This window comes from Salvelinus fontinalis, chromosome 31, assembly GCF_029448725.1.
Source record: "Salvelinus fontinalis isolate EN_2023a chromosome 31, ASM2944872v1, whole genome shotgun sequence".
Taxonomy (NCBI): domain Eukaryota; kingdom Metazoa; phylum Chordata; class Actinopteri; order Salmoniformes; family Salmonidae; genus Salvelinus; species Salvelinus fontinalis.
This window is the reverse complement of record NC_074695.1, coordinates 124,234-149,482: the sequence shown is the minus strand read 5'-3', so window position 1 is coordinate 149,482 and position 25,249 is coordinate 124,234. Positions and strand designations below refer to the sequence as shown.

At 48.7% G+C, this 25,249-nt stretch overlaps 2 protein-coding genes across 2 annotated transcripts; one reads left to right on the top strand and one right to left on the bottom strand.

The window, feature by feature from the left end:
- Window positions 1–9,943: 9,943 nt before the first annotated feature.
- On the bottom strand, window positions 9,944–19,486 carry LOC129829336 (uncharacterized). Its single transcript, XM_055891005.1, has 9 exons — window positions 18,825–19,486; window positions 17,525–17,698; window positions 13,948–14,105; window positions 13,644–13,842; window positions 12,823–12,919; window positions 12,302–12,473; window positions 11,701–11,853; window positions 11,293–11,459; window positions 9,944–10,347 (listed from the first exon to the last, which is right to left on the bottom strand). Exons 1-9 carry the CDS (start codon window positions 19,067–19,069, stop codon window positions 10,249–10,251), a joined length of 1,464 nt encoding a protein of 487 aa, XP_055746980.1. The 5' UTR covers window positions 19,070–19,486; the 3' UTR covers window positions 9,944–10,248.
- A 536-nt stretch (window positions 19,487–20,022) lies between these two features.
- On the top strand, window positions 20,023–24,944 carry mecp2 (methyl CpG binding protein 2). Its single transcript, XM_055891058.1, has 4 exons — window positions 20,023–20,116; window positions 21,418–21,831; window positions 22,836–23,497; window positions 23,783–24,944. The coding sequence occupies exons 1-4, from the start codon at window positions 20,085–20,087 to the stop codon at window positions 24,526–24,528; spliced, it is 1,854 nt and encodes a 617-aa protein (XP_055747033.1). The 5' UTR covers window positions 20,023–20,084; the 3' UTR covers window positions 24,529–24,944.
- The last annotated feature ends 305 nt before the right edge of the window (window positions 24,945–25,249 follow it).

The window sequence follows — 25,249 nt, the reverse complement described above, 5'->3', positions numbered from 1 at the left end:
CCTGACCCTAACCCTGACCCTGACCCTAACCCTGACCCTAACCCTGACCCTAACCCTGACCCTGACCCTAACCCTAACCCTAACCCTGACCCTGACCCTAACCCTGACCCTCGCTTCATCTAAACATCTTGGCTGAACCCTTCTGCCGATGCCACGCAAAAGCACATCAACTCTAGGTAAAGCCCTGCACGGGGCATGAATTTTATGCCCGAGCCCTGCGACGTTCAGGCCCTACCCAACCCAGGCCTGATTGCTTCTGTCAAATTTAAAGCCCCGGCCCTGCCCGAAATCTGAAATAACTTCCTCCATTAGTAAATCCATTAGCTGCCCCTCATGGTCTGTCACTCGCTCCCTGAGCGTAGCTCACTCTGCATGCACTCTTCTCAAGATGGTTCGGTGAGTATCCACAGCAACGGCTCTGGGCTGCTTTACTCAGTGACGAGACGAGATAGCAGTTAAATACTGTTTTTTGGTCACTCTAACACCATGTATGTTACGATCTTAGTCTGATATGAACTGTACCTCGCAGCAGCAGAGAACGAGCAAATGGCTCCGCTTCAAAACGTTACTGATCAATTTGATGATGCCCGAGCCCTGTCCATACCCTAGGTATTGATGGGGAAAAAAGCCCTAATTCGATGTATAATATTAGGCAACGTGGGGCTCGGGTAGCAGAGATCTAACTATAGGTCAGGGTTCAAGTGAGGCCTACCTTTCTGGCATGTAGTGGGCAGGAACAAATTCATTCATTGTTAATTGGATTAAGGTTAGGGTTATGTCAAGAGTTGAGTCCACATCCCAGCTCAACCCTAACCCCAGCCTCAACCCTAACCTTAGCCTCAACCCTAACCCTAGCCTCAACCCAACCCCAGCCTCAACCCTAACCCTAGCCTCAACCCTAATCCTAGCCTCAACCCTAACCCTAGCCTCAACCCTAAACCTAGCCTCAACCTAACTTCATAGAAACTTCCGGCTCACCACTAACACTAACGTCTTGCCCACATCAACCCTAACCCCAAGAGCTGAGTCATGATGTAAAGCTAGGGGGTTAGGGTTGATCTGGGATGTGGACATGAAGCTAGGGGGTTAGGGTTGATCTGGGATGTGGACATGAAGCTAGGGGGTTAGGGTTGATCTGGGATGTGGACATAAAGCTAGGGGGTTAGGGTTGATCTGGGATGTGGACATAAAGCTAGGGGGTTAGGGTTGATCTGGGATGTGGACATGAAGCTAGGGGGTTAGGGTTGATCTGGGATGTGGACATAAAGCTAGGGGGTTAGGGTTGATCTGGGATGTGGACATAAAGCTAGGGGGTTAGGGTTGATCTGGGATGTGGACATAAAGCTAGGGGGTTAGGGTTGATCTGGGATGTGGACATGAAGCTAGGGTTAGGGTTGAGTTTAGAGTTTATATGTCTTTCAGTCTGCCTGTCTGTCTCTGTCTGTCTGTGAGTGGATCTGTCCGTAGCTAGGTTTCCATCCAATTGTAGACACATTTTCATAGGAATATTCCAAAATCCGCATAAAAACAAAAAGCGCTTTTTCCCACCAGAGATGTGTTTTCGTCAAATTGACTTGTTGCAGATAAAATACTGTGCGCGATGACCTAGTGCACAGAAACATACATTTTGCGGTTAAATTCTCATGTACCAAATAAAACAATACAAGTGAAATGGGTTTTCCTTGCATTTTCAACTATACTGATAGTTTTATAACTGAAAAATGTTGCGTTATATTATACAGCAAGCGTGCCCACTCTGGTACGTGCGTTCTAGCCAACACACACAGCGGGCAGACACAGTACGTATCTACGCGCTGTTGGCTAGAGCGCACGTATAGCCTACATGAGATTATTAAATGGACAACGAATAGCAAGATTGACCAATAAAAAAAAAAAAACGGCAGCCAAGCATCGATTATCATGTCACCACAATAAGACCCTTGATATTTATTGGAAAGGAGCATCAAAGCTCATCACATTACACTTTCACCACCCTGTGAAGTTCATCGTGATTTATTTCATGTGTAGCCTAATAAACTGCATGCTTTCCCGACAAGTCGTAGTGAGAGGACCGCACGTCATCATCGTGTGACTCGAAGTTTACTTCGATATGATGGTTACTATATCAATATTTGTGCATAAAAGCTTCATTTTACCAACACAAAAAAGGTCCCAACTTTGTCTAGCGTGTTTGTTTTTTATGTTTCCATTAGGCCTGTCACAAATTTTTTATACCAACAAGTAATTTACTTGCATAAAATGGGTTGGATGGAAACCTGGGTCTTTCGCCAGTTTACCCATTGCAGCTCGATCACCAACTTTTTTTTGCCTTGAATGGAATGTATGGATTTATGCGCCAATACCCTTGATGCATACAGTGTCTATTCTGCAATATCCTGTCTGTGGAGGTAGGAAAGTGGAGAGGTGGAGGCGGGAGAGAGAAGGGGGAGAAAAATAGATTAGAGGGAAGGGAAAGGAAAGGAAAGGAGGGAGACAAAATGAAGGGGGGAGGGATAGAGAAAGAAAGAGCGAAAGGGAGAGAGAAAGAAAGAGAGAGAAAGGCCATGAAATCATGGTCTCCTGAGTTCTTCAGATAGAGTTGGTTATATGTAGATAAACTTGGATTTATACAGGATACTACCCACTATATCAAAACCTTCAATCCAAATAAAAAATTTGACAAAATTGTGCAATGTTATTTTTAACATCCAATTAGCACTGTACTGTAATGCTCCTCAGGGACAATCCAGGGACACTATTTGCTAACTGCTACAAAGAGGGGAACGTAAGCAATTACATTTTCCACACAGACCATCCCCTGGCATGGTGCTATATTAACCAGGCCATCCCCTGGCTAGATACAGTGCAATATTAACCAGACCATCCCCTGGCATGGCACAGTGCTATATTAACACAGACCATCCCCTGGCATGGCAGAGTGCTATAAGAGCACACTACCCCTATGTCAAGAGAGAGGGTATTGGCACAGGGTGGAAACTCAGAATACTAGACATTGAGGAAACCAGGTCCACCTCTACAAGGCAGCAATCCCAACTTTTGCCAGGACCCTGAAGGACGTCACCCTCAACCAGCCCCAGCACCTCACACAGGAGCAACAGAGCATTGGACCGCCTCCCAGACCAGCGAGACCCCCGCCCAGACCAGCGAGACCCCCGCCCAGACCAGCGAGACCCCCGCCCAGACCTGCGAGACCCCCTCCCAGACCAGCGAGACCCCCTCCCAGACCAGCGAGACCCCCTCCCAGACCAGCGACACACCCTCCCAGACCAGCGACACACCCTCCCAGACCAGCGACACACCCTCCCAGACCAGCGAGACACCCTCCCAGACCAGCGAGACACCCTCCCAGACCAGCGAGACACCCTCCCAGACCAGCGAGACACCCTCCCAGACCAGCGAGACACCCTCCCAGACCAGCGAGACACCCGCCCAGACCAGCTGGAGACACTCTAAGACCAGCTGGAGACCCGCCCAGACCAGCTGGAGACCCCCACCCAGACCAGCGAGACCTCCACCCAGACCAGCGAGACCTCCACCCAGACCAGCGAGACCTCCACCCAGACCAGCGAGACCTCCACCCAGACCAGCGAGACCTCCACCCAGACCAGCGAGACCTCCACCCAGACCAGCGAGACCTCCACCCAGACCAGCGAGACCTCCACCCAGACCAGCGAGACCTCCACCCAGACCAGCGAGACCTCCACCCAGACCAGCGAGACCTCCACCCAGACCAGCGAGACCTCCACCCAGACCAGCGAGACCTCCACCCAGACCAGCGAGACCTCCACCCAGACCAGCGAGACCTCCACCCAGACCAGCGAGACCTCCACCCAGACCAGCGAGACACCCTCCCAGACCAGCGAGACACCCTCCCAGACCAGCTGGAGACCCTCCCAGACCAGCTGGAGACCCTCCCAGACCAGCTGGAGACCCTCCCAGACCAGCTGGAGACCCTCCCAGACCAGCTGGAGACCCTCCCAGACCAGCTGGAGACCCTCCCAGACCAGCTGGAGACCCTCCCAGACCAGCTGGAGACCCTCCCAGACCAGCTGGAGACCCCCGCCCAGACCAGCAAGACCTCCGCCCAGACCAGCGAGACCCCCGCCCAGACCAGCGAGACCCCCACCCAGACCAGCGAGACACCCGCCCAGACCAGCGAGACACCCCGCCCAGACCAGCGAGACACCCCGCCCAGACCAGCTGGAGACCCTCCCAGACCAGCGAGACCCCCGCCCAGACCAGCGAGACCTCCGCCCAGACCAGCGAGACCCCCTCCCAGACCAGCAAGACCCCCTCCCAGACCAGCGAGACCCCCGCCCAGACCAGCGAGACACCCTCCCAGACATGCAAGACCCCCTCCTGAAGGACCTGCACTGAGAGAACCCACGCCAAGAGGACCTACACCCAGACCACAGCATCACCAGCCACACCCCAACCAGCAGAGAACACCCCAAACAAACTCTGGCCACACCCTATATATGCCCCCCAGATCAGGGCGCCCACTCCGACAAGATTAATTGACCCACAGTCTCTCATGATATATATATACAATGCTAAAAAAAATAAAGGGAACACTTAAATAACACAATGTAACTCCAAGTCAATCACACTTCTGTGAAATCAAACTGTCCACTTAGGAAGCAACACTGATTGACAATAAATGTCACATGCTGTTGTGCAAATGGAATAGACAAAAGGTGGAAATTATAGGCAATTAGCAAGCCACACCCCAAAACAGGAGTGATTCTGCAGGTGGTGACCACAGACCACTTCTCAGTTCCTATGCTTCCTGGCTGATGTTTTGGTCACTTTTGAATGCTGGCGGTGCTCTCACTCTAGTGGTAGCATGAGACGGAGTCTACAACCCACACAAGTGGCTCAGGTAGTGCAGTTCATCCAGGATGGCACATCAATGCGAACTGTGGCAAAAAGGTTTGCTGTGTCTGTCAGCGTAGTGTCCAGAGCATGCAGGCGCTACCAGGAGACAGGCCAGTACATCAGGAGACGTGGAGGAGGCCGTAGGAGGGCAACAACCCAGCAGCAGGACCGCTACCTCCGCCTTTGTGCAAGGAGGTGCACTGCCAGGGCCCTGCAAAATGACCTCCAGCAGGCCACAAATGTGCATGTGTCTGCTCAAACGGTTAGAAACAGACTCCATGAGGGCCCGACGTCCACCGTTGGGGGTTGTGCTTACAGCCCAACACCGTGCAGGACGTTTGGCATTTGCCAGAGAACACCAAGATTGGCAAATTCGCCACTGGCGCCCTGTGCTCTTCACAGATGAAAGCAGGTTCACACTGAGCACATGAGCACATGTGACAGACGTGACAGAGTCTGGAGACGCCGTGGAGAACGTTCTGCTGCCTGCAACATCCTCCAGCATGACCAGTTTGGCGATGGGTCAGTCATGGTGTGGGGTGGCATTTCTTTGTGGGGCCGCACAGCCCTCCATGTGCTCGCCAGAGGTAGCCTGACTGCCATTAGGTACCGAGATGAGATCCTCAGACCCCTTGTGAGACCATATGCTGACATGCACATTTGTGACCTGCTGGAGGTCATTTTGCAGGGCTCTGGCAGTGCACCTCCTTGCACTAAGGCGGAGGTACCGGTCCTGCTGCTGGGTTGTTGCCCTCCTACGGCCTCCTCCACGTCTCCTGATGTACTGGCCTGTCTCCTGGTAGGGCCTCCATGCTCTGGACACTACGCTGACAGACACAGCAAACCTTTTTGCCACAGTTCGCATTGATGTGCCATCCAGGATGAGCTGCACTACCTGAGCCACTTGTGTGGGTTGTAGACTCCGTCTCATGCTGCCACTAGAGTGAGAGCACCGCCAGCATTCAAAAGTGACCAAAACATCAAAACATCAGCCAGGAAGCATAGGAACTGAGAAGTGGTCTGTGGTCACCACCTGCAGAATCACTCCTTTATTGGGGGTGTCTGGCTAATTGCCTATAATTTCCACCTTTTGTCTATTCCATTTGCACAACAGCATGTGAAATGTATTGTCAATCAGTGTTGTTTCTAAGTGGACAGTTTGATTTCACAGAAGTGTGATTGACTTGGAGTTACATTGTGTTGTTTAAGTGTTCCCTTTATTTTTTTGAGCATTGTATATACCTTGGCCAAAACATCAACGTCCCAGGTAACTTCCACAAAGCTGTGAACGAGCTGAGAGACAAGGCAAGATGGGCCTTCTATGCCATCAAAAGGAACATCAAATTCGACATACCAATTAGGATCTGGCAAAAAATACTTGAATCAGTTATAGAACCCATTGCCCTTTATGGTTGTGAGGTCTGGGGTCCGCTCACCAACCAAGAATTCACAAAATGGGACAAACATCAAATTGCAGAATTTTGGCAGGATACCTGACCACTGTGACTGACCCAAAATTAAGGAAAGCTTTGACTATGTACATATTCAGCCTTGCTATTGAGAAAGGCCACCTTAGGCTGACCTGGCTCTCAAGAGAAGACAGGATTTGTGCTCACTGCCCACAAAATGAGGTGGAAACTGAGCTGCACTCACAAAATGATAGCGCCACAAAATGGTCATCTATATATATATATTCTTTTGAATGCAGACTAGCTCAAATTATCCAATGGATTACAATACATTCCTGATTAAAAAATGGGTGTAAAAACATTTGCACCTGCCTATTTCAATTTGTCCTAATGGTTTGGCAACCATTATGGCAACATGTGTTCGTCTCAGCATAGTCACAAAACTCGCAACGAGGAAGGACCTTCCAGGTGATTAATAAACAATTTTTAAAAAATTTACTTAACATTTATTTAACTAGGCAAGTCAGTTAAAAGAACAAATTCTGATTTACAATGACTGCCTACTGGGGAACAGTGGGTTAACTGCCTTGCTTAGGGGCAGAACAGCCGATTATTATCTTGTCAGCTCTGGGAGATGATCCAGCAACCTTTTGGTTTACTGGCCCAACGCTCTAACCACTAGGCTACCTGCCTCTCCACTCTAACCACTAGGCTACCTGCTGGTTACTGGCCCAACACTCCACTCTAACCACTAGGCTACCTGCTGGTTACTGGCCCAACACTCCACTCTAACCACTAGGCTACCTGCTGGTTACTGGCCCAACACTCCACTCTAACCACTAGGTTACCTGCTGGTTACTGGCCCAACACTCCACTCTAACCACTAGGCTACCTGCCTCCTCTAACCACTAGGCTACCCTGCTGGTTACTGGCCCAACACTCCACTCTAACCACTAGGCTACCTGCTGGTTACTGGCCCAACACTCCACTCTAACCACTAGGCTACCTGCTGGTTACTGGCCCAACACTCCATTCTAACCACTAGGTTACCTGCTGGTTACTGGCCCAACACTCCACTCTAACCACTAGGCTACCTGCCTCTCCACTCTAACCACTAGGCTACCTGCTGGTTACTGGCCCAACACTCCACTCTAACCACTAGGCTACCTGCTGGTTACTGGCCCAACACTCCACTCTAACCACTAGGCTACCTGCTGGTTACTGGCCCAACACTCCACTCTAACCACTAGGTTACCTGCTGGTTACTGGCCCAACACTCCACTCTAACCACTAGGCTACCTGCCTCCTCTAACCACTAGGCTACCCTGCTGGTTACTGGCCCAACACTCCACTCTAACCACTAGGCTACCTGCTGGTTACTGGCCCAACACTCCACTCTAACCACTAGGCTACCTGCTGGTTACTGGCCCAACACTCCACTCTAACCACTAGGCTACCTGCCTCCTCTAACCACTAGGCTACCCTGCTGGTTACTGGCCCAACACTCCACTCTAACCACTAGGCTACCTTTCGGTTACTGGCCCAACGCTCTAACCACTAGGCTACCTGCCTCTCCTCTAACCACTAGGCTACCTGCCTCTCCTCTAACCACTAGGCTACCTGCCACCCCAAAACAATGCTATGCTGGTGGGTGGTAACATTCAAATAAAACCTGATCCTGAAAAGAAATGTAGAAATGAAAAGTATTAGCACGTCATCTCAGACTAAACACACACAATTGACACCAAAAATATTTTAATTTACCAGTTCCAATTTCCCACATCAAGCACAAATATATGTATATAAATATATGTATTTATATAATATATAAATACTTTGACTAAAACGATGACGTATTGACGTAAAATCATTGTACATCATGGGTAAGCTATGAGCATCCGCTCGCGGGCCTTTAAAAGGGATCTACACTGAACAAAATTATAAAATGCAACATGTAAAGCGTTGGTCCCATGTGTCATGAACGGAACTAAAAGATCCGGAAATATTCCACACGCACAAAAAGCTTATTTCTCTGCAAATTGTGTCTGCAAATTTTGTTTAGATCCCTGTTGCATACTGACCACACCCCTCAAGTTACAAAATATTTGTACACATACATGTTACTCAATAATTTCATCCAAACTGCTTGCGATCGTTGTTTAAAGAGCGTATGCATAGCCAGGCGCTAAAATAAAACGTTGTTCTATTTTTTGACACCCTGCAAGTCACGCCTCTCCCATCTCCTCATTGGTTTTTAGGAGCATATACCCACGTGGGTGATTGAAAGCTGAACTCAGGTACACACTCATAGTTGGTGGTGGTAATGCACCTTAATAAAGTTGGTTGCCAACCGCCAAAAAAGTCCACAGAAGACTGAAGGAGCGATTACTAGAAACTAAGTTTCCCCTTTTATTTGTGGATTAATTGTCGTAGTAAAGAACAAGATTGTGTGTATCTCAAAATGGGTCAAAATTCGAGAAAGATCCAGAACAAAAAAAGATCTTTGTACATTTCAGGTAGAATAAAGTAAAATAGCAACCCGATGTTTATATCCCAGGACAAATTAGCTAACAACAGCAAGTTAGCTAAATAGGACAAATTAGCTAGCAACAGCAAGCTAGCTAAATAGGACAAATTAGCTAACAACAGCAAGCTATCTAGTTAAATGTTTGTTTTCCCAAATTAATTTAGTTGGTTTAGAGTTCGTTCTGATATTTCTAGCTGCGTGTCCTGATCGGGTCTGGATGGACAAAAATCAACGTGCACACGATGGTGGGCGGACGTACAAGTGCGTGCCCAGTGTAGTCAGCATGTTAGTGAGCATTTTTCCTTTGCCAAGATAATCCATCCACCTGACAGGTGTGGAATATCAAGAAGCTGACTAAACAGCATGCTCGTTACACAGGTGCACCTTGTGCTGGGGACAAAAGGCCAATAAAATGTGCAGGTTTGTCAGCACAATGCCACAGATGTCTCAAGTTGAGGGAGTGTGCAATTGCCATGCTGACTGCAGGAATGCCCACCAGAGCGGTTGCCAGAGAATTGAATGTACTCTACCATAGTCCACCTATGTCATTTTAGAGTATTTGGCAGTACGTACAACCCGCCTCACAACCACGTGTAACCACGCCAGCCCAGAACCTCCAACTCTGGCTTCTTCATCTACGGGATCATCGGAGACCAGCCGAAGAAACAGGATTATTTTTCTGTCTATAATAAAGCCCTTTGTGGGGGGGGGGGGGGACAAATTCTGATTGGATGGGCCTGGCTCCTCAGTGGGTGGGCCTATGCCCTCCCAATGCTGCGCCTCTGCCCAGTCATGTGAAATCCATACTTCAGACCTTAATTTATTTCAATTTCCTTTTTTTAAACTGTAACTGTGAAAATCGTTGACTGTTGCATTTATATTTTTGTTCAGTATAGCATGTGTGTACAAAGTTTGATACTTTTATCATAAAGTGCACAATTATTTCACCAATAGTGGACTACCCCTTTCACACAAAACAGGTCATTCTGAGAAAAGGGTTTACTGGAAAACGGTCAAATCCATCACACAGAAGACTGGTTAATTTGATTGGAGCTTGATAGTCAGGTGAATATATACATATACACACAAAAATATTTAAAAAGCTTTATTTACTTAAAATACACAAGATTGAGACAGTTTTGCATTACTACATTCCTGAAAACCAGTGATATTCATGATCATGAAAATGGCCAATATTTAAACGGATGTATCTTGGGATCAGCTGCTTCACTGAACCAGACAGGTTGAAGCATGAATCATCTCAGTCCATAAAAGTATTCCTTTAGCCAAGGCTGAAGCACGTTTGGGTGCACTGATCTCCGATCAGTCCATCTGTTGGTCTGTGTCAGTCCCTCTCTCTGTCTGTCCCCAGCCCCGTGTCAGTCCCTCTCTCTGTCTGTCCCCAGCCCCGTGTCAGTCCCTCTCTCTGTCTGTCCCCAGCCCCGTGTCAGTCCCTCTCTCTGTCCCCAGCCCTGACACTGAAGACCTCCGGTTCCTCAGATTGTAGCGTGTCTGCAGGGACGTCCATGAGCATGGAGGGGAAAAGAAAAGAGAGTTTAAACTCTAAACCAGGAACAGGGTTGGAGTTTAAACCAACAGGAGGGTATCTCTCCAGGAACAGGGTTAGAGTCTGAACCAACAGGAGGGTATCTCTCCAGGAACAGGGTTAGAGTTTACACCAACAGGAAGGTCTCTCTCCAGGAACAGGGTTAGAGTTTAAACCAACAGGAGGGTCTCTCTCCAGGAACAGGGTTAGAGTTTAAACCAACAGGAGGGTATCTCTCCAGGAACAGGATTGGAGTTTAAACCAACAGGAGAGTATCTCTCCAGGAACAGGGTTAGAGTCTGAACCAACAGGAGGGTATCTCTCCAGGAACAGGGTTAGAGTTTAAACCAACAGGAGGGTCTCTCTCCAGGAACAGGGTTAGAGTTTGAACCAACAGGAGGGTCTCTCTCCAGGAACAGGGTTAGAGTTTACACCAACAGAAGGGTATCTCTCCAGGAACAGGGTTAGAGTTTACACCAACAGAAGGGTATCTCTCCAGGAACAGGGTTAGTGTTTACACCAACAGAAGGGTATCTCTCCAGGAACAGGGTTAGAGTTTAAACCAACAGGAAGATCTATCTCCAGGAACAGGGTTAGAGTTTAAACCAACAGGAGGGTATCTCTCCAGGAACAGGGTTAGAGTTTAAACCAACAGGAGGGTATCTCTCCAGGAACAGGGTTAGAGTTTACACCTACAGGAGGGTATCTCTCCAGGAACAGGGTTCGAGTTTGAACCAACAGGAAGGTTGCAAAATTACAGAAACTTTCCCTAAAATTGCCAGGTTTTCCATAAATCTTGGTTACGAGGGAATCAGCAGGGGAACAAACAATCCCCCAAACAGAGATTTCTGGAAAAACCATGGAATTTTTGGAAAGTTACAGAAAGCTTGTAACCCTAATCACAAGTCTACCTGCTTATCCTCCACCAGTATACTGTAGACCAAAGGGGAGGACGGGGCACGTCTAGAGACAGAGGAGCGACGCTGAGGTCTTGCAGGGCTGGGTAAGGTACGCTGGTTCTGGGTGGAGGAGGTCTCCTCTCCTCCGGGGGTGCTGTAACTGCCGTCATACTGCCAACCTGATGCAACACAAACAACTGGCTGTGTTGCACAATACAGTCCCTCACCATACTACACATTCAGAGCATCTTAGACTTTCAAATAAATCATCCATGATGATAACGGAAAATGTGTTTTTAAACATGAGTTACATGTCGTGAAGACCTCGTGTTAGGAGTCGGGTCTCAGACAAATAGAGGAACGTAAAAAAAAAAAAAAAAGCCTTTTTTTTTTTTACATGATGAGTATGATATTCCTCACCATCACAGGTGTGAGTCATGTAGGGTTTCTCCGATGTGAAATCTGAAGTGGTGTCCTTTTCTTCCTCGTTCTCCTTCCTTCTACTGGGTCGTTGTTCTGACCTTCGACCTCTTGCTCCACTGCTCCTCCTGTCCACCGCCTCAGAGAGACACTCTGGACAGCAGTGTCGTATTTTATTTGTTTGGGGGGTTTTTTACCCAGAAAACTAAAATAAGTGGTGTTTATTGGACAAATTTAGGTAGGTCCCTCCCAGTTCCATCCTGCTTGGTTCCCTTGTAAATACGACCCCACACAATGCTTTGGGGACATTCAGTATTGATAAAAAAAATAATAATAATCCTCAGGAAACTATTTGACTGAATTAATTACATTTTTAAAGCGACTTTATGAATGGACTAAAGTCACTTGAAAATCAAATTGATCCAGACTGCTCTGTCTTGAGCTGTCGAGCTTTAAACCTCTCAAACCGCTGTCTGTGCACCATGAATATCAGATAGCCATCTGTGCTGTATAGCCAAGTCCCTGTGTCAACCACAAGTTGGCAAGACAATACAAACAGATCTGGGACCAGGCTAAAACTAAGCCGTATACCCAAACCTACCTGCTTTCTGCAGGGCCAGCTGAAGACTTGTACGAGTCTCTTTGAGTTGGGTGAGGATCTCCAGGCTCTCTTTGGTGACGTTACGATATCGTACAGCAACGTAGACCAGAGCCAATAGACCCACTAGGACCATGGCCCTTCTGAGGAGGCCCACCAACAGGCTGATTTGCTCCTGGGCAGAAACACAGGGGAAATGGAGTCAAGACTGGAATTAGACCCAGACCATGAGATTAAGACTCCATCGCTGGTTAGAACACAGCACCAGGAGACATTTACAGATGTGTCAACAGACAGCACTCTGAAATTTTGAGTGAACACAGTCAAAATGTAGAAGACAAGTTATCCAGCATTACTTTTCTTGTCCAATGTGTTGCCATAGTTTCTTTACGTGTAAGAGTTGGTCCAATCCGGATCTAGAAATGAGCAGAATTTCTGGAGGGAATTTCCACGCTGTCACATATGCTTTGAAGATTCCCCGTAGGTTCTCTTGAAGCATCTTAACTAACACATGCTCTACTCACCATCTGCTGGTAGCCTGGCTCAGAGGAGTCCAGCACAGCTCTACAGAGCATCCTCTCCAGGCACACGTTCAGCACTACCAGACCAAACAGAACAAACCTGGATAGGTGACATGACAAAGAGGACAGTTACCAGAATGGTACATGGGATCACCGACCATTCCAAGGGGCGGGCTGGTAGCTTAAATGTTAGAGGCAGGCCTGCAACGGGAGGGTTTCATACCGATTCAAAGTCAGATGGTGAAAAAATAAATAAAACGGGTCGGATTCTAGGTATCCTGCCGTTGTGCCCTTGAGCATGGCACTATCCCAGGCCTGGGCAACTCCAGTCCTCGGGGGCCTGATTGGTGTCACACTTTTCTTCCCCCCCCCCCCCCATCTCTAGCAAACACAGCGGATTAATCAAATTGCATTCTAAACTGAAGACCGTGATAAATTGATTATTGGAGTCGGGTGTGTTAGCTGGGGCAAAAGTGTGCCACCAATAGGGCCCTCCCGAGGACTGGAGGTGCCCAGGCCTGGCATACATAGACACACTGGCTTTACTTAAAGATTGAAAAAAAAATAAAAGGGCCCCAGACAGCTGCCCTGGAGAATTCCTGATTCTACCTGGCTTTTGTTGGAGAGGCTTCCATTTAAAAAGAACACCCTCTGTGTTCTGTTAGACAGTTCAACTCTTTATCCACAATATAGCAAGGGGGGGGGGTGTAAAGCCATAACACATACTCCCCCCCCACAGCACTATCCCCTAATCTGCTTTCTAACCCCTTAGGCCAGGTGTTCACATGTAACTGGATGGATGATATAAACGTAAAGGGACACACCTGGCTGGAGCAGTCCGCTGTGTAGAGGTGAGGAAGAAGGCAGCGAGGAACCCCAGTGAGTTGTAGAGTAGACTGGTGAGGGTGTGAGACTCTGACATGATGAAACTCTGGAGGAAAGCGACACGGTTGAAGATCTCGGAGAATGCTACCTGCTGCTCCTGGGCTGACAGTCTCATCTCATCAAATACTGCTCTGATGCCTGAGGAGAGGTGTGAAGGAGACATGATCTTCCTTGGATGAGGATTTTCTTACAAGTTAGCCATAAGCATCACTTAAACAGAACAGGGACTGAGACGGCGGCTACCTTGGGTAGAATGGTGGAGAGTGTGTTTGAGTTCCTCTCCGTTGCGTAGGATCGTCTCCTGTGACTTGAGGGCGACGCTCTGGGCCTCCACTAGGCTCTCAGCCATACGCTGGGTAGAGGACAATTGCTCCACCACCCCCGCTGAGCTCTCTGTTAGCCTAGACACCAGCACCACATTCAGCAGGGCACCAGACAGAAGAAAGTGGTTAAAACAGGGAGTTACTACTTTAAAAACCTTGTCCAATAAAACATCGACGATATGGATCGTCAACCCTCCCGGAGAGCTATTGAGCAAGTTCGTTTTGCATAGCCCGGTGCCCCGGGTGAGTGGAGATTTCATTTTACAACCAATGGAATTAGGTAAAATGTACAAACCCCGCCCAACCGGAACACCTGGCAAAGCAAAACCAAACTCACCCACTGAATGAATTGAGGTGAATTGTGAACACTGACTAAACTGCACATACCACCGCACCTGTAGTCAGGTGTACCGCACATACCACCGCACCTGTAGTCAGGTGTACCGCACATACCACCGCACCTGTAGTCAAGTGTACCGCACATACCACCGCACCTGTCGTCAGGTGTACCGCACATACCACCGCACCTGTCGTCAGGTGTACCGCACATACCACCGCACCTGTCGTCAGGTGTACCGCACATACCACCGCACCTGTCGTCAAGTGTACCGCACATACCACCGCACCTGTAGTCAAGTGTACCGCACATACCACCGCACCTGTCGTCAGGTGTACCGCACATACCACCGCACCTGTCGTCAGGTGTACCGCACATACCACCGCACCTGTCGTCAGGTGTACCGCACATACCACCGCACCTGTCGTCAGGTGTACCGCACATACCACCGCACCTGTCGTCAGGTGTACCGCACATACCACCGCACCTGTCGTCAGGTGTACCGCACATACCACCGCACCTGTCGTCAGGTGTACCGCACATACCACCGCACCTGTCGTCAGGTGTACCGCACATACCACCGCACCTGTCGTCAGGTGTACCGCACATACCACCGCACCTGTCGTCAGGTGTACCGCACATACCACCGCACCTGTCGTCAGGTGTACCGCACATACCACCGCACCTGTCGTCAGGTGTACCGCACATACCACCGCACCTGTAGTCAAGTGTACCGCACATACCACCGCACCTGTAGTCAGGTGTACCGCACATACCACCGCACCTGTAGTCAGGTGTACCGCACATACCACCGCACCTGTAGTCAGGTGTACCGCACATACCACCGCACCTGTAGTCAGGTGTACCGCACATACCACCGCACCTGTAGTCAGGTGTACCGCACATACCACCGCACCTGTAGTCAGGTGTACCGCACATACCACCGCACCTGTAGTCAGGTGTACCGCACATACCACCGCACCTGTAGTCAGGTGTACCGCACATACCACCGCACCTGTAGTCAGGTGTACCGCACATACCACCGCACCTGTAGTCAGGTGTACCGCACATACCACCGCACCTGTAGTCAGGTGTACCGCACATACCACCGCACCTGTAGTCAGGTGTACCGCACATACCACCGCACCTGTAGTCAGGTGTACCGCACATACCACCGCACCTGTAGTCAGGTGTACCGCACATACCACCGCACCTGTAGTCAGGTGTACCGCACATACCACCGCACCTGTAGTCAGGTGTACCGCACATACCACCGCACCTGTAGTCAGCTGTACCGCACATACCACCGCACCTGTAGTCAGCTGTACCGCACATACCACCGCACCTGTAGTCAGCTGTACCGCACATACCACCGCACCTGTCGTCAGGTGTACCGCACATACCACCGCACCTGTCGTCAGGTGTACCGCACATACCACCGCACCTGTCGTCAGGTGTACCGCACATACCACCGCACCTGTCGTCAGGTGTACCGCACATACCACCGCACCTGTCGTCAGGTGTACCGCACATACCACCGCACCTGTCGTCAGGTGTACCGCACATACCACCGCACCTGTCGTCAGGTGTACCGCACATACCACCGCACCTGTCGTCAGGTGTACCGCACATACCACCGCACCTGTCGTCAGGTGTACCGCACATACCACCGCACCTGTCGTCAGGTGTACCGCACATACCACCGCACCTGTCGTCAGGTGTACCGCACATACCACCGCACCTGTAGTCAAGTGTACCGCACATACCACCGCACCTGTAGTCAGGTGTACCGCACATACCACCGCACCTGTAGTCAGGTGTACCGCACATACCACCGCACCTGTAGTCAGGTGTACCGCACATACCACCGCACCTGTAGTCAGGTGTACCGCACATACCACCGCACCTGTAGTCAGGTGTACCGCACATACCACCGCACCTGTAGTCAGGTGTACCGCACATACCACCGCACCTGTAGTCAGGTGTACCGCACATACCACCGCACCTGTAGTCAGGTGTACCGCACATACCACCGCACCTGTAGTCAGGTGTACCGCACATACCACCGCACCTGTAGTCAGGTGTACCGCACATACCACCGCACCTGTAGTCAGGTGTACCGCACATACCACCGCACCTGTAGTCAGGTGTACCGCACATACCACCGCACCTGTAGTCAGGTGTACCGCACATACCACCGCACCTGTAGTCAGGTGTACCGCACATACCACCGCACCTGTAGTCAGGTGTACCGCACATACCACCGCACCTGTAGTCAGGTGTACCGCACATACCACCGCACCTGTAGTCAGGTGTACCGCACATACCACCGCACCTGTAGTCAGGTGTACCGCACATACCACCGCACCTGTAGTCAGGTGTACCGCACATACCACCGCACCTGTAGTCAGGTGTACCGCACATACCACCGCACCTGTAGTCAGGTGTACCGCACATACCACCGCACCTGTAGTCAGGTGTACCGCACATACCACCGCACCTGTAGTCAGGTGTACCGCACATACCACCGCACCTGTAGTCAGGTGTACCGCACATACCACCGCACCTGTAGTCAGGTGTACCGCACATACCACCGCACCTGTAGTCAGGTGTACCGCACATACCACCGCACCTGTAGTCAGGTGTACCGCACATACCACCGCACCTGTAGTCAGGTGTACCGCACATACCACTGCACCTGTAGTCAGGTGTACCGCACATACCACTGCACCTGTAGTCAGGTGTACCGCACATACCACTGCACCTGTAGTCAGGTGTACCGCACATACCACTGCACCTGTAGTCAGGTGTACCGCACATACCACTGCACCTGTAGTCAGGTGTACCGCACATACCACTGCACCTGTAGTCAGGTGTACCGCACATACCACTGCACCTGTAGTCAGGTGTACCGCACATACCACTGCACCTGTAGTCAGGTGTACCGCACATACCACTGCACCTGTAGTCAGGTGTACCGCACATACCACTGCACCTGTAGTCAGGTGTACCGCACATACCACTGCACCTGTAGTCAGGTGTACCGCACATACCACTGCACCTGTAGTCAGGTGTACCGCACATACCACTGCACCTGTAGTCAGGTGTATCGCACATACCACTGCACCTGTAGTCAGGTGTACCGCACATACCACTGCACCTGTGGATGGTGTTCTCAGCCTGGTGTTGCCAGCTCTCGCTCTGCAGGTGTCGACAGATGCTGTGGGCGTGGGTGAAGAATTCCGTGTAGGCGTTGAAGGCCACAGTGTCCATGGTTCTAGTACAGCTACTGACCTCGCTGCCCTCTGGACATGCTGGGAATGGACGGCCAGATCTGACAGACGTAACAAGGTAGCCTACTGTTATACAGTCACAATGCCGTAATGAAACTGACTTATTCAGTCACAATGCCGTAATGAAACTTACTTATTCAGTCACAATGCCATAATGAAACGTACTTATTCAGTCACAATGCCGTAATGAAACTGACTTATTCAGTCACAATGCCGTAATGAAACGTACTTATTCAGTCACAATGCCATAATGAAACTGACTTATTCAGTCACAATGCCATAATGAAACGTACTTATTCAGTCACAATGCCGTAATGAAACTGACTTATTCAGTCACAATGCCGTAATGAAACTGACTTATTCAGTCACAATGCCATAATGAAACTGACTTATACAGTCACAATGCCATAATGAAACTGACTTATTCAGTCACAATGCCGTAATGAAACGTACTTATTCAGTCACAATGCCGTAATGAAACGTACTTATTCAGTCACAATGCCATAATGAAACTGACTTATACAGTCACAATGCCATAATGAAACTGACTTATTCAGTCACAATGCCGTAATGAAACGTACTTATTCAGTCACAATGCCATAATGAAACGTACTTATTCAGTCACAATGCCATAATGAAACTTACTTATTCAGTCACAATGCCGTAATGAAACTGACTTATTCAGTCACAATGCCGTAATGAAACTGACTTATTCAGTCACAATGCCGTAATGAAACTGACTTATTCAGTCACAATGCCGTAATGAAACGTACTTATTCAGTCACAATGCCATAATGAAACGTACTTATTCAGTCACAATGCCATAATGAAACGTACTTATTCAGTCACTGGCACAATGCCATAATGAAACGTACTTATTCAGTCACAATGCCGTAATGAAACGTACTTATTCAGTCACTGGCACAATGCCATAATGAAGTACCACCAGTCTATCTTAATTTCTGGAGGATAAAAAAAACACACAATTTAAATATTATATTGCAGTAGCCTAATATTTATATCGGCCTACTAAACATTTCAGTAAGTCTACCTATAGTAACTCGAGATGCCATGGGAGCTTTTTCTACCATGCTGCACTTAGATAGAGCTGTCAGCAAACAGTTGTTGACAATATTTTAATTTAAATAAAAAAAAGTGTTTATTTACTTGCGCAGGTGACAGTGGGTGAAAAGTAGGGCAATCCTACTCTGTATATCAACTGTGAAGTCTCTGCACCGCGCGTCGATGTTCTCCAGCGCGTTAGACCAACAGTCACCATAGCGCGGTTGGGCAGCAAGGTTCCGAACCCTCTGTAGCGCCGCTCTGCCTTCAGCCGCAACGTTAGCAGCTGTTTCTGCCGCACGGCACGACGACCATGGTAAACAGACGCAGAGAAGACACAAAGTCCACATCTCCGACAAAAAATAAAAACAAATATATATATATATTTTAAGGTCACCTACACAGTCAGCAATCAAGTGTTACGGTAGGAAATCAGACAGGGGGAAAAGCAATCAAATGATGCAGGCAACCGTATTCCTGGAGGGCCACATCCAAGTAAGCACGGTACCTGACCCACTGAACTAATTGAACAGTTTAGTGATTGCCTAAATTCAACACACCTGTGCCCGCTTTTCCTAAGGCATTTTAAGACTAACTTCATTGTTAGAACTATATATATATATATAAAACATGTTATAACTATTAACTTAGCCTTATCAAGATGCTTTTGGGAAACCAGGCCCTGGTCTTCCAGGTTCATTTAAATTTAAAAAGCTGAAGTCCTCCTGAGGCATTCCAAGCCCAGGGTTGCCTTCCCCCTAGGGTAGGCTGTCAGGTTGATGATGTCACCTGTAGTAGAGGTTGCGAAGGGGGCAAACAATTAACCAGCCCAATTAAAGCTACACCGTAATCAATGGGTGAGATGAATCTGATCATTTGTCAATCATCAGGGTTTTGGGACTACAATCCGTGTAGAGAAGAGAAAACGTTTAAATTTAAACTATTTTACCTGTAATTACATCACTTGAATGTGTTTAGAGCTGAATAAATGCAACTTTGAATGGGAGAAAGATTGTGGGGAATTTCTGGTCAGTTTCACCACCCAGAAAATCCTACATTTTAACACCAGTGCATAGCCTGCCTGTACATTCAGCCTTGCTGTGCGATTATGTGTGTCATGTGTATTTTCTGCAGATGGAGATAGTAGCCTCAGCTCAGAGTTCACAATCATTTACATATTTACAGCGTAAGACAACTTCTCTCGCGAGATCCAAGCGCTCATGCGATGGGTCTTATAAAACTGTTCCACGGATCTCGCGTGAGTACGCCACTGACGGCAGTGGAATTGAGGCAGGGGGCGGGGTTCAGAGAGGTACCCATGAGATGTTTGGAGACATTTTTAAAAAATTATTTATTTAAATAAAAATGGCCGCCGTAGAGAGCGGAGAGGAGAAACTGTAAGTGTGAATTACATGTATTCACCGTTTAAATGTCGAGTTATATGACTGCAGGTCTTTTAAAATGTATCGCTGTATTTAACTAAAGTCATGTGGTGTACTTTTGTTATGAACTGGTCAGCAGGGTAGCTTACTGAAAGAAGCGTTCTGAATACGTCACCAAGTTATAGCTAAGTATTTCCCTTACTTTACAAGATCATGGCTGAGCGAAGAAATTCTCAGTTAGCTAACGTATGTGGTTGGGTGTGTGTCATTTTTTTCCCGACCTCTCTGAAAACAGAGCAGTAGATGTGTTTTAAGATATTAACTGTCAAAATAGATTTGTCCGCATCCTCCACCCTCGTAACCAATTTGGCATGCTGCTAACGGTCTGGCTAAAATAGCTGTAGCTGGATACATTGTAGCGTCAGCTGGTTACATACGTTGCCATTTGACATGGTACTGTGGCAACAAAGTAGCCACATCATTGCTGCGTTTGTTTAGGATAATGCTTTTGTTTCCCCCCCCCCACACAGAGAAAATATCCTAGCTAGGTTTTTGGTTGTGACGACTGTTATCATCTAGCTAAACGCTAGAACTAGCTGACATGAGTTGGCCCATTTTCTAGAATAACTAATAGTCATGTTATGAAGCAATCAAAGTATTGCTTTTATTGTATCAAGGACCGTGAGTGCCGTGGTAGAAAAGTACACTGATGTACTGTCAAAATACCGCCCTGTATTTTTATTTTTCTACACTGACGTCTGGTAATGAAATATTCTAGATGGGACAATTTCAATTACAAAAAAAAAAAATGTACGGTAAATATTGTTTATATGCATTTCAATAAGTGTTGCTGTGTAGATCATGATATGTGTGTGTGTGTGTGTGTGGACCATGTGTAGTTAATAACATTTCAACCATACGTATCTTTTGCCCCAGTGGCTTCTCTTGCTGGCTGCTTCATTCTATATGCCTGATTATAGGGCTTGGTTTAGGCTAGTTCCTCAGCCAGTAGATTTATCAGTCCAGTCCTGGTGCATTTTCCAAACTTCTAGTAATGTAATATATGTTTCACTATGGGAAGAAACCACACAATAACAACAACAATCCCCCAAAGTGATGTTTTTACTACACCTTTGTGAATTAATGTAGGTTGGGTTGGGGGGGAGCAAGCTGAGGTTCGAAACGTATCTGGGACTTTGAACTCTTGTTTAAAATGTCTTTATCAGCCAAAGATAGCCATTCTAGATATTCTGATCTGATGAGATCATGTCTCTGCTCTGCCTCTTCCCACTCATGACTAATGTTGTCTTCCACAGCAGTGAGGAGAAGAGTGAGGACGCCAACCAGAATCAGAGCTCCAAGGACCTTAAGACACACAGCAAGCCCAAGAAGGTGAGGCGGGAGAGGAGGGATGTGGAGAAGGAGAGGCTGGAGTCTTCATCCACCGCCATGTCCTCCCCTCCTCATCCTCCTGCCCAGCAGCCCGGTGCAGACCAGGAACAGCTCCAGCTAGCCGCGGCCGAGGCGGGGCCCTCGGAGCCCATGGTCGCTGCAGCTGGTGAGGCCTCGGGTCTCTCTGAGTCCTCCCCTTCGCCCAAACAGAGGAGGTCCATCATCAGAGACCGAGGTCCGCTCTACGATGACCCCTCTCTACCCCAGGGCTGGACACGTAAACTCAAACAACGCAAGTCTGGACGGTCCGCCGGGAAGTTTGACGTCTACCTGATGAAGTGAGTAGGCTATGAGAGAAAGCCTTATCAAATATTGTCTCTTAAAAGCATATTATTATACCTTTTTATTTCAACAAGGAACACAGACTGAGACCAAGGTCTCTTTTACAGCTGGACCCTGCGTATATATGTTTACACATACAGTTTAGGTACAATGATTAAGAAACTACACAAGACAAGACTAAACGATCACAGATACCACAACAAAAATACAGCAACAGATTACATTTACATATAGGTTATTCCCCGAACAGAAATGATTTCATATGATAATACTAAATATGTTACAGCCTGATCTCCTTTAGGGGTGACATAAAGTCCTTCCCAGGAAGTAACAAAATGCTGCCAGTTTCCTCCCCCTTTTGATAATGTAATGTGACTGAACTGTATAAAGAGCGTTTCATGGGACTGTTTTCAGTTTTAGGGAAATACTTCAATATATACATACATACACATATATATATATATATATATATACATACATACATACATACATACATACATACATACATACATACATACATACAGCACCAGTCAAAAGTTTGGACACACCTACTCATTCTTTTTTCTTTATTTTGACTATTTTCTACAAAGCTGTCATCAAGGCAAAGGGTGGCTACTTTGAAGAATATAAAATATATTTTGATTTGTTGAAGTAAAAAAAAAATAATAATGTATTAAAATGTATTTTAGTTACCACATAATTCCATGTGTTATTTCATAGTGTTGATGTCTTCACTATTATTCTACAATGTAGAAAATAGTCAAAATAGAGAAAAACCCTTGAATGAGTAGGTGTGTCCAAACTGTTGACAGGTACTGTGTATATATTGGTTCCTACTCGCCCAGATGCACTCTTTATTCCAAGAACACTCCCTTATAGTCGATCTCCAGAGGGATGAACATTTCATCTCCATCGTATACACACCAAAATATTCCAGACTTGTGTTTACAGACAGGACGTTAACAGATCCGTTTACAGTGTGTTTTGATCTGTATTTCAGCCCGGAGGGGAAAGCCTTCCGATCCAAGGTGGAGCTGATCGCCTACTTCCAGAAGGTTGGGGACACCACCACCGACCCCAACGACTTTGACTTCACCGTAACCGGGCGTGGCAGCCCCTCCCGCCGCGAGAAGAGACCCCCGAAGAAACCCAAAGTGGTAAAACCGTCGGGGAGGGGCAGGGGCCGGCCGAAGGGGAGTGGAAAGCCGCGCCCGGCTACGGAGGGTGTGGTGGAGAAGAGTCCCGGGAAGCTCCTGGTGAAGATGCCGTTTGAAACGTCCAATGTATCCGAGGCAGCTGGGCAGACATCGGACCTGGTCGTAGTCACCAAGAAGCGCCCAGGACGGAAAAGGAAAGCGGAGATACAACCGCAGACTGCTCTGAAAAAGCGGGGGTGTAAGCCAGGGTTGGGGGTGCCTGGTTCGGCACTGTCAGCAGCTTCTGGGGCGGCGGGTTCCAGTACTTCCTCCTACGCAGCGGCTGCTATCATGGCTGCAGAAGCTAAGAGGAAAGCTCAGAAGGAGTCTTCCACTAAGCCGGTGCAGCAGACCGCTCTGCCCATCAAGAAACGCAAGACCAGAGAAACTGTTGAGGAGATTAAGGAGACTCCAGCCATCACCACGCCACTGCTCGGGGCAGGAACTGTGATGGGAATAGGGAGTGGTGGTGGGGCAGGAACTGGGACGGGAATAGGGAGTGGTGGTGGGGCAGGAACTGGGACGGGAATAGGGAGTGGTGGTGGTGGGGGGACAGGAACTGGGATGGGAATAGGGAGTGGTGGTGGTGGGGCAGGAACTGGGATGGGAATAGGGAGTGGTGGTGGTGGGGCAGGAACTGGGATGGGAATAGGGAGTGGTGGGGGGGCAGGAACTGGGATGGGAATAGGGAGTGGTGGGGGGGCAGGAACTGGGATGGGAATAGGGAGTGGTCTGGCTGTAGTGGCAACAGAAGGGACAGAGCAGGGACAGAAGTTGCCAAAGAGTCCAGGGAGGAAGCACAAGGACAGTCCCCTGACAGCAGCGGTTACCACAGGGGCCAGTGGTGGGTCGAAAAGTTGGCCCAGCGGAGGCAGCAGTAGTATCACTACTCCAAAGAGCCACAGCCACAAGAGGAAAGAGCGTACGCCGCACAAACACCATCACCACCACCACCACCACCGTCACCATCACACACACTCCTCTGTAGTGGAGGATCATCCTCCTCAACCCTCCCAGCGGCCCCCTCACCACCACTTCCCCGGCCTGACTATGGGCCTGGTCTCCCATACAGCCAGGGCCTCGGTGGGCCCAGGGGCCCTCCAACAGAACAAGCCCCAGGACCTGAGCACCTCTAGGGGGCCCTGCCGGGCCAGCAGCTGGCCAGAGGGCCACACCACGACCAGAGGAGAGAGCGGAGAGGTCAGCTCGTCTGCGGTGGTAGTAGTGGGAACGAGTGACACCAGAGGCAACAGAAATCGAGCAGACGAGGCAGCGGGGACAGTGGTAGGGAGGGATTTGAGAGACATTGTACCTTCCTCAGCAGTACCGAGGCCCAGCAGAGAGGAGACTGTCTCCTCTGTGCCCAGACCCAGCCGGGAGGAGACGGTCTCCTCTGTGCCCAGACCCAGCCGGGAGGAGACCGTCTCCTCTGTTCCCAGGCCCAGCCGGGAGGAGACGGTCGAGTCTCGGACACCGGTGACTGAAAGGGTTAGTTGACTGTATGTTAGGACCCCTGTCTGTAAGGAGAAAAGGAGCCGTGTAGAGGAGCGGTGGGTTTTATAAGACAACAGAAAAGGACGTGTACATAGAAACACAAGGCAGCTGTTAGTTGATTGTTCGTTCCGTGGGTTGGGCTGTTCATCTGTTTATTGACAGGTAGCGCAGCTTCATGGTCAACCCACAACAGATTGCTTCCTGATAAATGAACGTTTTTCTTCTTCTTTTTTTTCTTTGTTTGGTCATTGTCTTGTTCTCTGTTTTGTGCTTTAAACCTGTTGTCATCTGACCCCCGACCCCCAGAAGCCTTTTGCTTAAAATCTCACAGGAAGTGAAGGACCTACACTTCCGGTGCCATCGTCAGATGGAAACCACGGTAACCGCGATGATGACTCATAAACCTCAGTCATTCAGTTCTTCACTGTGGTTTTTTAAGATGGCGTATAACAAAAACAAAACAACTGGGACCGAGGCATGTGTCCTGTCTGTAGTTTCCTCACAGTTGGTCTTTTCCAGTGTTGTGGCTAGAAGCGGGAACAACATACAATATGTCATACAAGCTGCCACTGCTTCTTCTTCTGTTGTAGCGTCCGCTGTTTACTGCAGTACGCTCGGCATCCAGTCCGTCAACGCTTCGTGCTGCCTTCCCATAAGGGGCACCCTATTCCCTACAATGCACTGCTTTTGACCAGAACCTTACGGACCCTGGTCTAAAGTAGTG